At 42.7% G+C, this 17279-nt stretch overlaps 1 protein-coding gene across 1 annotated transcript in view; it reads left to right on the forward strand.

The window, feature by feature from the left end:
* The first annotated feature begins 207 nt into the window (after positions 1 to 207).
* LOC126481863 (venom allergen 5-like) overlaps positions 208 to 17279 on the forward strand; it is a 109393-nt gene continuing 92321 nt past the window's right edge. The window contains exon 1 of the mRNA XM_050105822.1: positions 208 to 387. Within this exon, the coding sequence (XP_049961779.1) occupies positions 208 to 387 (180 nt within the window). The remainder of the gene's footprint in view (positions 388 to 17279) is intronic.

A 17279-nucleotide genomic window follows, 5' to 3' on the forward strand; every position in this document is an offset into this window, starting at 1 on the left:
CTTGCTTACTCCGCCCAAGGGCTACTACTGCAGTGGATGAGCGCTACCAATGGATTATGCCTCGGAGGAACCCTGACTGTAACGCAACGATGTTGAATATTACTTTTCGTGCAGCCACAGGACGTCAAACTGTGCGCAATAGGCTGCATGATGCGCAACTTCACTCGTGACGTCCATGGTGAGGTCCATCTTTGCAACCATGAAACCATGCAGCGCGGTACAGGTGGGCCCAACAACATGCCGAATGGACCGCTCAGGATTGGCATCACGTTCTCTTCACCTATGAGTGTCGCATATGCCTTCAACCAGATAATCCTCGGAGACATGTTTGGAGGCAACCCGGTCAGGCTGAACGCCTTAGACACACTGTCCAAGGAGTGCAGCAAGGTAGAGCTTCCCTGCTGTTTTGGAATGGCATTATGTGGGGCCGACGTACGCCGCTGGTGGTCATGGAAGGCAGCGTAATGGCTGTACGATACTTGAATGCGATCCTCCGACCGATAGTGCAACCATATAAGCAGCATATTGGCGAGGCACTCATCTTCATGGGCGGCAATTCGCGCCCCCATCGTGCACATCTTGTGAATGACTTCCTTCAGGATAACGACATCGCTCGACTAGAGTGGCAACCATTTTCTCCAGACATGAACCCTATCGAACATGCCTGGGATGGATTGAAAAGGGCTGTTTATGGACGATGTGACCCATCAACAACTCTGAGGGATCTAGGCCGAATCGCCGTTGAGGAGTGGAACAATCTAGACCAACAGTGCCTTGATGAACTTGTGGATTGTATACCACGACGAATATATGCCTCCATTAATGTAAGAGGACGTGCTACTGGGTATTAGAGGTACCGGTGTGTACAGCAGTCTGGACCACCACCTCTGAAGGTCTCGCTGTATGGCGGTACAAGATGCAATGCGTGGTTTTCATCAGCAATAAAAAGGGCGGAAATGATGTTTATGTTTATCTCTATTCCAATTTTCTGTACAAGTTCTGGAACTCTCGCAACCGAGGCGATGCAAAAGATTTTTAGATGTGTCTATTAACAAGCACTTCGAGCACTCAGTGCCGTGTACAGTAAGACAAGGAGAATATAAGTTTCGTCTTAGCTGTCTTCTTCATAAAGTGGCTGGAGTTGTACTCTCTTTACTTGCAATCTGTAGAGCTCTTCCTTCTCTTTACGTGGGATGTGTTAGGAATCGGAAAATTGAATTATGTAGCTTACACGAGGTTTCCAATTTATAATAACCATTTATTATTGGTGTTAGCTTTCTTCCGTACGACAAAACTTCACAATACAGAGTGATCCATCGATAGTGACCGCGCCAAATATCTCATGAAATAAGCATCAAACCATAAAACTACAAAGAACGAAACTCGTCTAGCTTGAAGGGAGAAACCAGATGGCGCTATGGTTGGCCCGCTCGATGGCGCTGCCATAGGTCAAACGGATATCAACTGTTTTTTAAAAAATAGGAACCCCCATTTTTTAATTAAATATTATTCGTGTAGTACGTAAAGAAATATGAATGTTTTAGTTGGACCACTTTTTTCGCTTTGTGATAGATGGCGCTGTAATAGTCGCGAACATATGGCTCACAATTTTAGACGAACTGTTGGTAACAGGTAGGTTTTTTAAATTAAAATACAGAACGTAGGTACGTTTGAACATTTTATTTCGGTTGTTCCAATGTGATACATGTACCTTTGTGAACTTATCATTTCTGAGAACGCATGCTGTTGCAACATGATTACCTTTAAATACCACATGAATGTAGTAAATGCTCAAAATGATGTCCGTCAACCTCACTGCATTTCGCAATACGTGTAACGACATTCCTCTCAATAGCGAGTAGTTCGCCTTCCGTAATGCACGGATTCCCTAAAGAGGCAGTTTCAACCGTTGTGAGATGTCAAAACCTGCCAACTTAACGCCTCTGAGCAGCCTTCCCAAAGCTGTGAAAACGAACTCAGTTAGGTTGGTAGTAAAAGGTAGTACCTCTCTGGACAGTCTTCGTAGTGTCGAAGTCTGAAACAGCATGTAAAGTTAGCGGTCGATCTACTTTTGCTGGTTTGTTGTGTTACATGCAAACCTTCTTCTGCATTTATAGTGTGGAGAGTCTCAGAAGTTCACAGCACTGTTACCAGCTTTCCATTGCGAAGCGCTAACGTTAGCAGGTGAAAACGATAGCCGTCTACTACTCAGCCACAATATTATTACACTTGACCGTTACCTGGAACAGGCGGCGACGTTATAGTAAACAACTACAGCGGTGTTTAAGGAACTCATATCACACTGTCATGCTTCCTTGTCAGTTGTGCATGTACTATCAGCCACGACTACGAGCCCTCTCAGGATAAGCCGACCTATGTGCCCAAATTCCCAGGTGCAATAACATTGTGACAGACTTATACGAAACTCTGACAACAGTGAACCACTGTCATAGAGCCGTTTACAAAATCGTGTTACATTATTGGTTGAGGTAGACCCGCAAAGTTACCCAGCTCAATGCAACTGTCAGGGATACAATTAGGCCAGCTCAACTAACTGGACATAAAGACTGTGTGTGTGTGTGTGTGTGTGTTGCCGACGTGTTTTTGAGAAAATGTGGAAATAACTCTGCCATAAACATTGTGTTACGAATGAAGTTTACAGATTTTTGCCATCATTTTAGACAATGAATTAACAGCTTGACACTTTACAAACATCAGAACAATTTAGAAGAGGAAATATTTAATTCGAGGGTCCATTGCGCCTAAAAATTAAATGCTGTCTACCTACTTGGAACGTTATTTTTCAGCCACTGGTGTCTTGTAACGATTTAGACGTGGAAACAGCACGGCGGCACTTGATTTGAAAGTCCATAGTCATGTTTTAAGTTACATTTTGCAGAATGTGGGTCTATTTGCTGAAATAACATTGTTATACTTGGTATAGACACTGTATTTTGTGTTTCTGACCAAATGTTGAGGAGATTTTAGACATTGGATGAACTTTGCGACTCCTGAGAAGAATCGCTCAACAGTAATTTAGACACAAAAAATATTTGATTCAGTGTTCATTGTATGTTACACCAAGTGTTGTATATGTAGAGATCTAACTATGGACATCTACAAGTGCTGCGCAACTTGTAAGTTCAAGCCATAAGCATTGCATTCATTTTGTGTGTGTGTGTGTTGGTTGACGAAGCTTACTTTCCTAAATGTATAATTACTGCAAGTTACAACCTTTACTCAATTATTTGGATAAATACTTTCGTACATGGCGGTAAAATTTTGGATAATTCAGATACTTCTGAACATGATTCAAGATGGCGACTCTGTGGCTGCATTTTGAGTTAATGTTTCATTTTCATGGCCCATAAAATACTGGAATGTGATTGGCTGTTTCGGTTTAAGGGATAGTAAAAATGCTGGGTTGAGATTGGCTGTTTCGATTCACTGACTGGTAATATACTTGGATGTGATTGGCTGTTCCACTTCAATGGCAGGTAAAACACTGGACTGTGATTAGAAGCGAACAGCGTGACTTACTGCTGTCATGGTCTGTGATGCCAGATAGAGAGAGAGAGAGAGAGAGAGAGAGAGAGATGGCCCCCACCCACCATTGTCTGAGCCTCCATCTGACACAGTCTGAGGAACAGTCAGAGTGTGCATTCGCTCCAGAAAGTTGGTTGCCTTCCTACGTCGCTTTTGTCAAGTAAAGCAGTTTGCAGTCCTGCTGCTCGCTATTCCCGACAAATAGATACATCGGACTTACGATGACAACTGATAACTACAACTGCATACGGAACACAGAGGCTTCTTTGCCGCTGATAAGGTAATTTTCTGCGTTCTACTATCGTGTAACGTCGCTAGGTAGAATCTCTCTCTCTCTCATCTTCGGCTTTTCATGTTTGATTTTCATAGTCGAGTATATTCCACGTCTTCTTGTGTGTAGTTTTTCTTTATCCACCAAGTGCCATCTCCTGTCTTCTTAATGATTCTCCATAGTGACAGCACATTTACACTTATTTCAGTGTTTTATACATAATATGTAAAATGGTGACCCTTCATGTAATGTAACCATAGGTCGCTGTCAAACAATATATCTCTTTAAATTCAGTCTGTCGCCGCCCCTTATTTATGTAGAGCTGTGCTGTTTCCTCCTGTATATTTTATTCACATTTGACCGCAAGCGTGAGACCAAGGCCAATTGATCCTGCAGTAGAGAAAAATATAATGGTATAGGCAACTCTCAGGACAGTAAAGTGTGATATTGGGGAACTCCTTTCAAGCTCTGCAGACAAACCCCGTTTCCAGAACGTCAGTGAGGAACGTAACGATAATTAAGTAAATGATGTGAACTTGCTGTTCTAGGCTGAAGTATTAAGATGTGTTTAATGCGTATCCTTCCATTAGAGAAGCTATTAGACATTCATGTTACTTGGCAAGTAGATTCTACCAATTATCTTGTTTACATAGTATTTGCATGCAAACTCAGAAGATTGTACCCAGAAATGCAATTAACTTTATGAATGCACAAAAGACACTTCGGGGAAATCGACCTCGAAGCACTGATCACCATACTGCTTGGATGGAGAACTCTAGTCTCGGAGTATGAAAGCTTCACAGGTCTGCTTTTTCCTATCGTCTGCCCGTCATATTACAGGTAAAAACTTTTCAATAAACTTTGTGTCACTGACTGCAGCAGGGTCTGAAAACTATCAGATCAGCACTAAGAGATCAGTACAGTTTCAGGTGACCGCAAGATAACTACAATAATAGCTTACTTCATACAAGCTAAGTATTTTACAATCTCTCTTGTAGGTTTATTTCTACAAATTGCCTTCTACATCAGCATCTGCGTAATTACTCTACGATTCAATATTAAGTGCCTGGCAGAGGGTTCATCGAACATCCTTATAACTATTTCTCTACCGTTTCACTCTCGCACGGCGCGCGGGAGGAACAAACACCCAACCTTCCGCAACGAAAAACGCCTTTGTTTTAATGATTGACACCCCAACTCGTGTATTATATCCTTGGCTCTCACTTTCCTATTTCGCGATAATACAAAACGATCTGCCCTCCTTTGAACTTTTTCGATGTCCCTCATCAATCCTATCTGATGCGGTTCCCACATCGCACAGCAATACTCCATAAGATGGACGCACAAGCGTCGTGTAGACCGTATCTTTAGTAGACCTGATGCATTTTCTCAATGTTCAGCCAATAAATCATAGTCTTTGGTTTGCTTTACCCACAGTATTATCTATGTGATAGCTCCAACCTAAATTACTCGTAGCTGTAATTCCAAAGTATTTAGCTGAATTTACAGCCTTCAGGTTTGTGTGATTTATCGTGTAACCGAAATTTAGCTGATTCCTTTTGATGCTCATTTGGATGACTTGACACTTTTCATTATTTATAGCCAAATTCCAGTTTTCGCACCATACGGATATCTTGTCCTTAAAATACTATGAAGGAAGCATTTACTATGTACATCACAAATTCCAATATCTGTCCTCTTTGGCATGTGGCTCTGTGATAAAATTAGAACACATGTAGCATTTGGAAGTGGGGACTATCAGACTGATTATTCAAAATTTAATGTGCAATTGATGAGCCATAACGCTCTGAATACTGTCCACCACGAGATTGGCTGTCTGTTAGTTTTGTGGGCGTGAGCCACGGCAAGGGAAGTATGTAGAAGGAACACGGAGGAATGAGGAGCCATTCTAGCAAGGAAAAGAACTGCAAGTGGGAAATCCACTGACTGAAGCGACTTTGACAAATGGCAGTTTGTTGTGGCACAATACCTGAGAATGAGTTTCTCAGAAACGGCAAAGCTGGTTGGCTGGTAGCGTGCTGCTTTCATGATCATCTGTGGAAGATGGCTGAAGGACGGTGAAACCGCGAGTAGACGACAAGATGTTGGACGTCCACGCCTCGTTACAGAACTACAGAACGTGGAAGTCTGATGATTGTCCATACTGTAAAGCTGACACTGACTGTGATCTATGGCAGATCTGATGACAGAGTGTAAACCTGGTGCAGGAACAAGTGTTTCAGAGCAGAAGTTTATTGCGCATTGTTGAACAGGGGCTCCACAGCACACGATCCATTCACGTACCCACGTTCACTCACCGACATAATCATTTACGTTTGTAGTCGGATGAATCATGTTTTTTTGTTGCACTCAAATGACGGTCACGTCCGGATATGCCATCATCCAGGCGAACGGCTGCTACACACATATGAAACGTCATTGGCACAAGGTGGTGAAGGCAGCATATTCCCATGTGTAGATTTGCCTGGGCTTCAATGGGTCCAGTGATAATTAATAATCGGTGGCACTACGACAGTTGTGGACAACATGAAGATTATTATGGACCACCGGCATCCCTTCATGTTTGATTTCTTCTCCGACAGCATTGGAACTTTCAAGTAGGATAACTGTCGGTACTTGGTACCCGTGGTCTAGGGATAGAGCCTTTGACTAATTATCAAAACGACATGAGTCCCGGGTTCGACCATTGCCAATGCTTAAATTTGAATAAAAATCACCAGCCATGGTGGCCGAAGACATCTGGCATAAAATATAAATCTGTTCTTTCGGACATGTCCTAAAAATACAGACACCCTTGGTGATCTTGCAGCTCTCTTAGAATGAAATTACGATTAAATCCAGACCATTAGCTGCTTGCAGGCGTTGATAAATATCAACGGGGGCAGTTGAAAACGTGTGCCCCGACCGGGACTCGAGCCCGGGATCTCCTGCACGAAAGAACAGATACTATTTTCATATAGATAAGGCTTACCGGCCAATGATCTTCTTCAGTGCGGATGCATTCACATGGCTTACGGGAATCGGAAGATTGACTGTCGCGAGTAATGAGTGTAGTGGGCAGGGGCACTACGAATGTAGTGTGTGGACAGTAAATCGGGAATGTGGGTCTCACAGGGTGCGTGCCAGAGATAAATCCCTGCAGTCGCATTGTCCTCTGTGCCCTCGGTGGCTCAGATGGATGTCGGCACGATAGCTCAGTGTGTTATAGAGCCGGTAGATCTCTGTAATGATAATAATAAAAAAAAACTGAGTAAAGGAATCAACGGTCAACTCGAACGGATGTCATGTGACGTCCGCCCAGACCACACGCAACGAAAAATATCGAACAAAATGAAAGGAAATAAAAGGATGGATAGAGCGTTTGCCATGTAAGCAGAAGATCCCGGGTTCGAGTCCCGGTCGGGGCACACATTTTCAACTGTTCCAGTTGATGTATATCAACGTCTGTCGGCAGTGTAGGGACTTGATTTAATTATCATTTCATTCTAGAGCGCTGCATGTCCGAAAGAACGGATACCATCTTTGTGTAATATGGCTGATGGTGTACAGAGCTACGTAGCGGAAGCAACGACTCTTTTCTAGCTTTCGCTACGACTCTGAAATCTGTAATGCAAGACCTATAACGAATTGTTTTCGCAAGGTAATTTTTTTAACATCCCAATGGTTCAAATGGCTCTGAGCACTATGGGACTTAACATCTATGGTCATCAATCCCCTAGAACTTAGAACTACTTAAACCTAACTAACCTAAGGACATCACAGAACACCCAGTCATTAACATTCCGATGATAGCCGACGTATGAACTAAACAAAGGCAAGATAATTAGTTTCATTTGTTTCCGAAATGATTTCTATCCAGTCTCGTGTAACAGAAGAAGAGGACACTGACGTTACTGAAAATAATCTACACACAACCAAATCACAAGCAGCAATATTTTTCTAAATCTGTCAGTACGAATTAGAATACTGTGAATATTTTGAAACAGACTGTTTATCGTGCTAAGTTAAACCGACTATTTCTAAATAAAATATAGATGAAGCAACAGTGAACAAAATTTTAATCTATGATTTACGTTACTCTTTGTAGAAAAATAGCTACATCGACATCTATTGCTTACATGATGGTAGACTCGGCTTATGACTTTCATGTACTGATGACCTGCTTACTGACTGATGTACAGTTGTGCTTTTGTCAGTTTTTCTTGGAAAAGGCAGAGTAATGATATGAATAAAAGCTTTTCTTTCACGCCTTTTGTCGCAAGTATATTTCGTCTAATCCACTAGCTTATGTTGTTGTTATGTATAAAGTAAGCGATTTTTGGTGCATTATGTAGGCCTAGTGCAAAGTTATAACGTGAAACTACCAAAACATTGATGCTGTTGTTCATTTCAGGATTAGCTGCAGAAGATCTGTCTCATATTAAGGGAAAACGTGGCGGTCCTGGTATCTAAATGACACAATGAATCATCGGAGGGTGAGTGGCTCGATACTCTAAGCATGAGAGAAATTTACGTAATATATTCAAAGGTAAGAGTAAAGCTGTAGCGTATCTATGCGACCTGGAGTGTCCCAGGGACGCGAGGATGGGAACAGGAGAGGGGGGGGGGGGGGGGGGGGGGGAGCAATAAGCACCGCAGACAACAAAGTTTGTTAATATTGTTAATAATGTTTTAAGAAAGCTGTATTATTGTCATCATTATGATGTTCTGGCACTTGAGACACTGTCGTTGGCCTTCTTGCTTCCAGTGATGACGCATCGCACTGCGACAGTTATGTATACACTATCAAGTGTTTCAGCGTGTCCTCGCGACAAAAACTCACGACAAGCCTACCGAAGTGCCTTCACCCTCAAGTGCAATAATAACAAGGTCGATTAATAAGTATTCTTTGTTTATAATCGAAACAATCTTGGAACACAGAACACATTCTGGAGACGGCGGGAGGGAGAGCGTATGCAGACCGGCAGCCAAATAGTTTTGTCCGTTAGTCAAGCGGAATACGACTATCGAGTTGTCCTTGAGGTTTTTCAGATCTTTCCCTCACATGAAATTTTATTAGATCGTTTTAACTCTCCTTGAATCGGATTGTTAATATACTGAGGTGGCAGAAGTCATTGGGTACCTCCTGATATCGTGTTGGACCTCCGTCGTAATGCAGAAACCCTACTTGGCGTGGAGTCCACAAATCGACTGAAGTATAAATATTGCCTCTAACTGCAAAAAATGTTGGCGGTGCAGGATTTTGTGCGCGAAATGACTCTCGATTATCCAATAAAAACAATACCAATCGCCATTATATAGGTTTATTTCTAGGAAACCAGTATCGACGTTACACTACGTCATGAATGGTTGCCTAGAAATAAACCTATATATCGGCGATTGGTATTATTTATATTGAACATTCAACAGTTGTAGTCCTATACTCCACCAGAAGATGGAGTGACATTCATTTGACTCTCGATTATGGCCCATGTTGGGCGACCTGGGTGGCCATCATTCGCAAGAGTTGTCCAGAATATTCTTCAAACCAATCACAAACGATTGTGGCTCGAAGACATGAGCCATTGTCATCCATAAAAATTGCATCTCTGTTTGGGAGCATGAATGGTTGCAAATTGTCTCCATGTAGTCGAAGATAACCATTTCCTGTCGGTGATCGGTTCAGTTGGACCACAGGATTCAGTCCATTCCAAGTAAACATAGTCTACACCGTTATGGAACAACAACCAGCTTCCATAGAGCCTTCTTGAAAACTTTGGTCCATTTTTTCGTGGGGTCTGCGCCACACTCGAACCCTACCATCAGCTCTCACCAACTAAAATCGGGACTTACCTGATCAGGCCACGATTTTCCGTTCGTCTAGGGTCCTACAGATACGGCCACGAGCCCAGGAAAGGCGCTGTAGGCGACGTCGTGATCTTAGCAAAGGCACGCTGACATAGCCCATTAACAGTCAAATTTCGCCGCACTGTCCCAACGGGTACATTCGTCATTCGTCTACATTGATTTATGCGGATATTTCACGCAGAGTTCTTTTTCTCTTAGACATTTGATTAATTCTTGGACTCTTTTAAGTTGAACGATTTTTGGATATTGCGTATTGCTAACTGCCGATATTTCTGCTGTGGAATCACTGAATATAATTTCTTTGTCGAATACGAGTAAGTTATTGTTTAACCGATTTGTTACAGTTCTGATGGCTTCAACTTCACTCTCAGAATTTGAGTGGTGTCGTGCTAAAGTTTAATAGAAACAGAAAATTTTGCTGTATATTGCTACTCCGACGTTTCTTTCTTTTTCCATTAATGAACCATCTGTGTGTTGCCGAGGCACTGATCTTCATGAAATCTCGGATTTGGTGTTCACAGTGGTGTGTGGTGTAGCTGTGTTTATTAATTTGTTTCACTTTTTTTAACAATTATGCATTACGTCCAGTTGGTGTTGCAGTTGAGGAAACAGAATTGGAGAGAAATGGTAAAATAAATTTTTCAGCATCAATTTTCGGCAGTTGACACTGTGACGTTCTGTTTTCTATGTTTTGGATGAAGCTAATTTATGTTTTCAGCTGTCTGCTATTATTGTTACATGAATCTTTATATTTTAGCCGTTTGATATGATTGAGTAGACAAATCAGCAGGTGCACCCCAGACAAAGCAAAATGGTCTACAAAAGGTCTACAAGAAGCATCTGAATACAAATGTATCCGGAATTAAAACAGAATATTATATCATCAAAAAATAATAAAAATTCTAGCTATATTTCTCCACACATAATCAGCTCACTTAAAAATTTGCCACAAGCACCCCAGACAAAAAATCAGCCACCCTCCAGGAGATATCTTTATAAATCCTTGTAACTCCGTCTAAAGCCTTCATAGTGGCCTAAACTTCACAAGGAAAGTTTCTTCAGATATGCCCTGTCCAGCTGAAGGCACTCACTGATGATCAGTTTCTGTAGAGCTGAAACTTCCTGACTGATTAAAACTGTGTGGAGGACCGAGACTCGACCTCGGGACCTTTGCCTTTCGCGGGCAAGTGCTCTACCAACTGAGCTACTCAAGCACGACTCACGACCCGTCCTCACAATTTCAATTCTGCCAGTACCAAATCACAGAGTCAGATTGATACTTTCACCGACTGTTCGAAATAGTCCCCACATGCATTTTGTTTTTTCTCGGAAAGATGGCATCTAGTAGCAGGACAATGCAATGTGTTACACAGTTCACAGTGTAAATGCATGAGTTGAAGAGGAGCAAGATATTAACGTACTCCCTTGGCCACTGGACTCCCTGGATCTAAAGCCAGTCTAGAATCTGTGGGAGCGTCTCAGTAAGGTCGTTCGCGCCATGGATCAAAAATGGCTCTGAGCACTATGGGACTCAACAGCTGTGGTCATAAGTCCCCTAGAACTTAGAACTACTTAAACCTAACTAACCTAAGGACATCACACCCATCCATGCCCGAGGCAGGATTCGAACCTGCGACCGTAGCGGTCGTGCGGTTCCAGACTGTAGCGCCTTTAACCGCTCGGCCACTCCGGCCGGCGCGCCATGGATCGTCAGCTGAGAAACCCAGCACAGCGGGCCTCGGCAGTGGAGTCGGGATGGCTCCTCATCCATTTCGATACGTTTCAGAACCTATTTGGCTCTCTTCCTGCACGTATTGTAGCAGTCCGCACTGCGGAAGGTGGTGATTTAAGCTTGTGACATGTAGTCACATTAATGCGATTGGACATTCTAGAAGAATGAGCAACTCATGGTCATCAAGAGCATTGAAATTAACTTCCGGTACGTGCTCACGGTCACTGGAACAAGTATGTCCAGGACTGTCCAAGACATGGTGCGGGACACCACCAACACACCACAAAACCTCCTTTGGCTGGAACTACACCCGCCACACACCACGCGTCAAAAGCCTCATTGGACAGTCGTTGTGCTCAGTGCCTTGCACCATCTGAAAAGAGGCAAGATCGCGATTCATCACACGCTTCCAGCCAGCTACTGTTCAGTGTTTATGTCGTTTGGCCCACTGGGGATGTGCAGCTTCATGTGTCTCTGTAAGCAGTGGTCTTTCACGAGGTAGCCGACTCCAAAAGTCCATTGTATGGAATTCTTTTCGCAGGTTTTGTTCAGAAATTGACTCCTATGCACCGCCACTTGAAACCGATTGCCACTGACCTCGGTTATGGTCTTTTTATGACTACTGCTTTAAGTGATATAGATAGTGACGACGTGGGATTGATAAGTTGCTGGGTCGCCAAAACATAACACTCCATCTAGAAAAGATAATTTATTAAGAATTTTCTGCAAAGATCTTGTGAATTTCTTTTTGAGAGGTGAAACTGGGCAAATTCTATTATCTGGAAGAAAGTCACCAATGAATCATTAACAGCTGAAATTTAAAAAGTTTTCAGTTACCGTTTGAAAGCGTGGCGTTGCGTCGAACTTCTGTCGAAATAATTTCAACGAGAAACTTTCAGAAAGTCCAGCCATTACTATAATGTACAGGAAATTTTCAGTTAACGCATGTTCCGAAGAAAAACACATCAGCGGTCAACACAAGTGAGACCTGTAAGCCCACGAAAACAAACAGTCAATGGGCACCCATTTCATGAAGACTCAAGTTGAACTGAAAAAATATGACTTGAACTCTTTAGATAATTCAAGTTAACAGCATGAAATAATTTACACAACTGGCCATTAAAATTGCTACACCAGGAAGATGACGTGCTACAGACGCAAAATTTAACCAGCGGGAAGGAGATGCAGTCATATGCAAATGATTAGCTTTTCAGAGCATTAACACAAGGTTGGCGCCGGTGGCGACACCTACAATGTGCTGAGATGAGGAAAGTTTCCAACCAATTTCTCATACACAAACAACAGTTGACCGGCGTTGCCTGGTGAAACGTTGTTCTGATGTCTCATGTAAGGAGGAGAAATGCTTACCATCACGTTTCCGACTTTGATAAAGGTCGGATTGAGGCTTATCGCGATTGCGGTTTATCGTATCGCGACATTGCTGCTCGCGTTGGTCGAGATCCAATAACTGTTAGCAGAATATGGAATCGGTGAGTTCAAGAGAGTAATACGGAACGCCGTGTTGAATCCCAACGGCCTCCTATCACTAGCCGTCGAGATGACAGGCATTTTATCCGCATGGCTGTAACGGATCGTATTGCCACGTCTCGATCCCTGAGTCAACAGATGGGGACGTTTGCAAGACAAAACCATCTGCACGAACAGTTCGACGACATTTGCAGCAGCATGGACTATCAGCTCTGAGACCATGGCTGCGGTTACCCTTGACGCTGCATCACAGACAGGAGCGCCTGCGATGGTGTACTGAACGACGAACCTGGGTGCACGAATGGCAAAACGTCATTTTTTCGGATGAATCCAGGTTCTAGTTACAGCATCATGATGATCGCATCCGTGTTTGGCGACATCGCGGTGAACGCACATTGGAAGCGTGTATTCGTCATCGCCATACTGGCGTATCACCCGGCGTGATGGTACGGGGTGCCATTGGTTACACACCTCGGTCACCTCTTGTTCGCATTGACGGCACTTTGAACAGTGGACGCTACATTTCAGATGTGTTAGGACCCGTGGCTCTACCCTTCATTCGATCCCTGCGAAACCCTACATTTCAGCAGGATAATGCACGACCGCATGTTGCAGGTCCTGTACGGGCCTTTCTGGATACAGAAAATGTTCGACTGCTGCCCTGGCCAGCACATTCTCCAGATCTCTCACCAATTCAAAACATCTGGTCAATAGTGGCCGAGCAACTGGCTCGTAACAGCACGCCAGTCACTACTCTTGGTGAACTGTGGTCTCGTGTCGAAGCTGCATGGGCAGCTGTACACGCCATCCAAGGTCTGTCTGACTCAATGTCCAGGCGTATCAAGGCCGTTATTACGGCCAGAGGTGGTTGTTCTGGGTACTGATTTCTCAGGATCTATGCACCCAAACTGGGTGAAAATGTATTCACATGTCAGTTCTAGTATAATATATTTGTCCAATGAATACCCGTTTATCACCTGCATTGCTTATTGGTGTAGCAATTTTAATGGCCAATAGTGTATAAATAATATTTAAACAGCAATGCCGACAAGGCTTCCACAACGATAACGACGAATTACACTAGTCCCGAGTATTAAATTAAATGACACAAAGGCAGCACAAACATCCGCAAATTAAAAAAAAGTCAAAGCCACTAAACAAGATTGACTGTGACATTGACATACAGAAAGATGTAGCGATGTTTGAAAGCCACCGGTAAAGATAAACCAAACTCATACTTGAGACACTTAATACATTAATCCCTGAAGTGCAGGGAATGCACACTACTGCCCTTTCCAAGGCAGTACAACCGGTGCCGATGACTATGATTCAATAATTCCACCTCGCCTCTGCATTCTGTGGCCGTAAACAGGAAATTAAGTTCCAGGGCCGTCAGTCACAAAATTTGAGCGACGTCCTTCTCGGGCGTATAAGTTGACAGAATAGCGCCACCTGCTCGCTCGAAACAATATTGAATCGTCAGCGTCAATAGCCCACAAGACTGCCAGCACCCGCCCTCGGATGGCCATCCTCTGGCCGCCTATGGTAAACGTGTGAGAGTGATGTGATGCGGGCCGCCGTTAGGGGGACATGAACATCAAGAGTGTCCAAAATTGGAAACTTTTTATTTAATAAAATTCTGTGATTCTTCCTGATTCTAAAAATATAAACTTTATGTGTGGAACCTCGTCATTTTCGTGTTTAAATGCCAAATGCCTTTCTAAAGCAGATGCGGTGCGTGAATACCTAGCTGTCACACTATTATCAAACACAAAACCTTGTTTACAATAATTTCTCTTGATGGGAAATTCACAGCTGTTATTCACTGTCAGTGATAAAATTCGCTTATCATTGACTTACGCACAGTGTCTCGTTTTTTAACTTTGGCGCAGCTACTTTCATTGCAGCCCTTTTGTGTATAATCCTTGAAGAATATATCGACTATACTATGAGTGGGGATTTATTGTAATGGATCCTCCTGTCGATACTAATAGACTACTTGATTACACTTACATTTTTCGCGTGTGTAAACTTGTTGTTGTGACTGCGTATTTCAACCATTTTACATACTAAAATTCCAAAAACGAAGAAGTTTAACTGCAGTCGTAAAATGTATGGTAATCAACACGAACGTGTTTTTGTAACTCGAAAAAGTGAATAAATTGTTACTCCGCAGCGAAGTGAGGTTAGGGGTAAAAGTTTGACAGGCAGAGCTTCAAAACGCAAACTGAAGCATCTTGCCGAAAATGAACAAGATGTTGTTGCTGTATACATTTTAATTATTAACTGCAAGTTTTAGAATTGCTTTTGTCTGCTGCTAAATACAAATACCGTATTAGTGAAAAATTCCTTACGCTTCGTGAGGACATAAGTAAGAGAAGAAGCCTATACAGCAAAATTGTAGTGGAATGTCAAAAGTATACAGTAACGAAATGTACTATAACAGCTCCTGTAAACTCGCACAAAATATAGTGAAGTGAATATTTCCCTCACATATTCTATCAGATATGTTGGGAAAGGAAGAAAAGCAGCGCAGATATTCTATGCTATGACGGACCGTCTCTCGCCACCTGCGAAATCTGAGATGTATTACAAAAATTGCATAATGCCCTAACGGAAGTCAGCGAAACATCTATGAAGAGGGCCGAGAAAGAAACTGTAGATAATTGATGATTTACTGAATTGTTGCCGCACTGGACGATTTCTGCCAGAAGAGAGGCCGTGCATCGCTGAATGCAGTTGTCACTGTTACTTCCGTAGATACAGGCAGCATGCTGGACTGCAAATGTCTGAAAAAACACTGGCAAGGTTGTGCTAATAATGTAAATGAAAACAGATGTGGCAAACACTTTGATGTTTTTAGTGGTGGTACTGAAAGCAAGGGGCAGTCTCTGTTTCAAGTAGGTCAGTTGCTAGACGTAGTGTGCGACACAGTGACTAAAGACTTCAGTAGTGTTGTGACTGCTAAACCACATGATGAAACTGAAATTAAGAAAAAAGAAGTAGAGTGTATAGAACATGCGCAGAAAGAATGGGATAAGGCTTACGAAACTCTGCTAGGACATGACAGGCAAAAAAAAAAAAAGAAACTCTCTGATGGCAAAGAAATTGGTGGGCAAGGCAGGCTCACCAAATCAGAAAAGAAAACCTCACAGAATATTATGGTCTAGCCATTAGGAGAAACAGAGAAAATGTCAGTGAGATGGGAAAAGCTGTTTGGGCAACTCTGTTTCACAGAATATCCACTGATTAGTATCTACAGCATGGCCTCTGACCAAAAGGAAATACTTCATGGTGCACGTAAAATACGTGTGAGCAAATGGACAAAAACATACACATGCGCAACCCGTGCCAGGAACTGTTACAGTTGAGCTGTTGAACTGAACCCAATACCACGAGATCTATCAGATTCTAAAACTCCTGGAAGAAAGTTTACATGGCCAAATACAAAATCCGATTGAGAGTTTCTGTAGCTGCCTTTTGGAACGCTTGCCAAAAACCCATTTTCTTGTCACTTCAGCTTTTCACGGTGTTCTGATGGACGCCATAATCAATTTTAACGATGGAGTAACGAGCAGATTGAAAATCATGAGCAGGGTAGGCATCAAAACCCGGGACAACATGAAAAGTGAGCTGCTATGAGTGGTCAGACAACTAGTCGCTGAAGCTGAAAAAGCTGCTGAAAGCATGACGGAGGAGGCCAGAATAACGAAGAAAAGAAAGAAAACTAAAGAAAATGAAAAGGCCATTCAGAACTAACAAGACTGGGCACTGGAATTTTTGGACCTTTTATTTTGAAGGGTATGGAAGTAAAGTGCACCTAAAATAGAAATTACACGTAATTCGGTACGTAAGATAAAAACCAATATTCACTCCACTACGCGTTCCACAGTTTTTAATTTTTTTTTCAAGTAGAGGTCACAATATAATAATTATTTGGTTACAGTTTTATTCCAATACCTGTTAAACTTTTTTAGTTATTAAGTTTCAAAATACTAGAAATACTACAGCCCATGACGTCCAGATCCCCTGAAGTCAGCGCGGCAGAGTGCGCTCATGCACCCTGGCGAGACGCTAAGCGGGACGTTGCTTAGCTACATGCGAAGTGGTCATTTCGCTCTGTCAATTAGATATAGAAACAGCGCACAGGTCATTGTTGTTACACCGTGATATATGGTGTCTAGTAGTGCACCATTCCTCACAGACGCGTTGGTCAGTCCGCGTTGATACATCTAAAAATCGGGCAACTTCACTCACTGCGTGGTCATGAACATATCAGAACACGATAACTTTTTTCTGCAAACCTGTGAATTCTCCACGTCGATCCATCTCACTTTGCTGATTCTATGCAACTGATTGGCACATGCCATAGCA

This window comes from Schistocerca serialis, chromosome 5 (genome assembly GCF_023864345.2).
Source record: "Schistocerca serialis cubense isolate TAMUIC-IGC-003099 chromosome 5, iqSchSeri2.2, whole genome shotgun sequence".
NCBI classification, from domain to species: Eukaryota; Metazoa; Arthropoda; class Insecta; order Orthoptera; family Acrididae; genus Schistocerca; species Schistocerca serialis.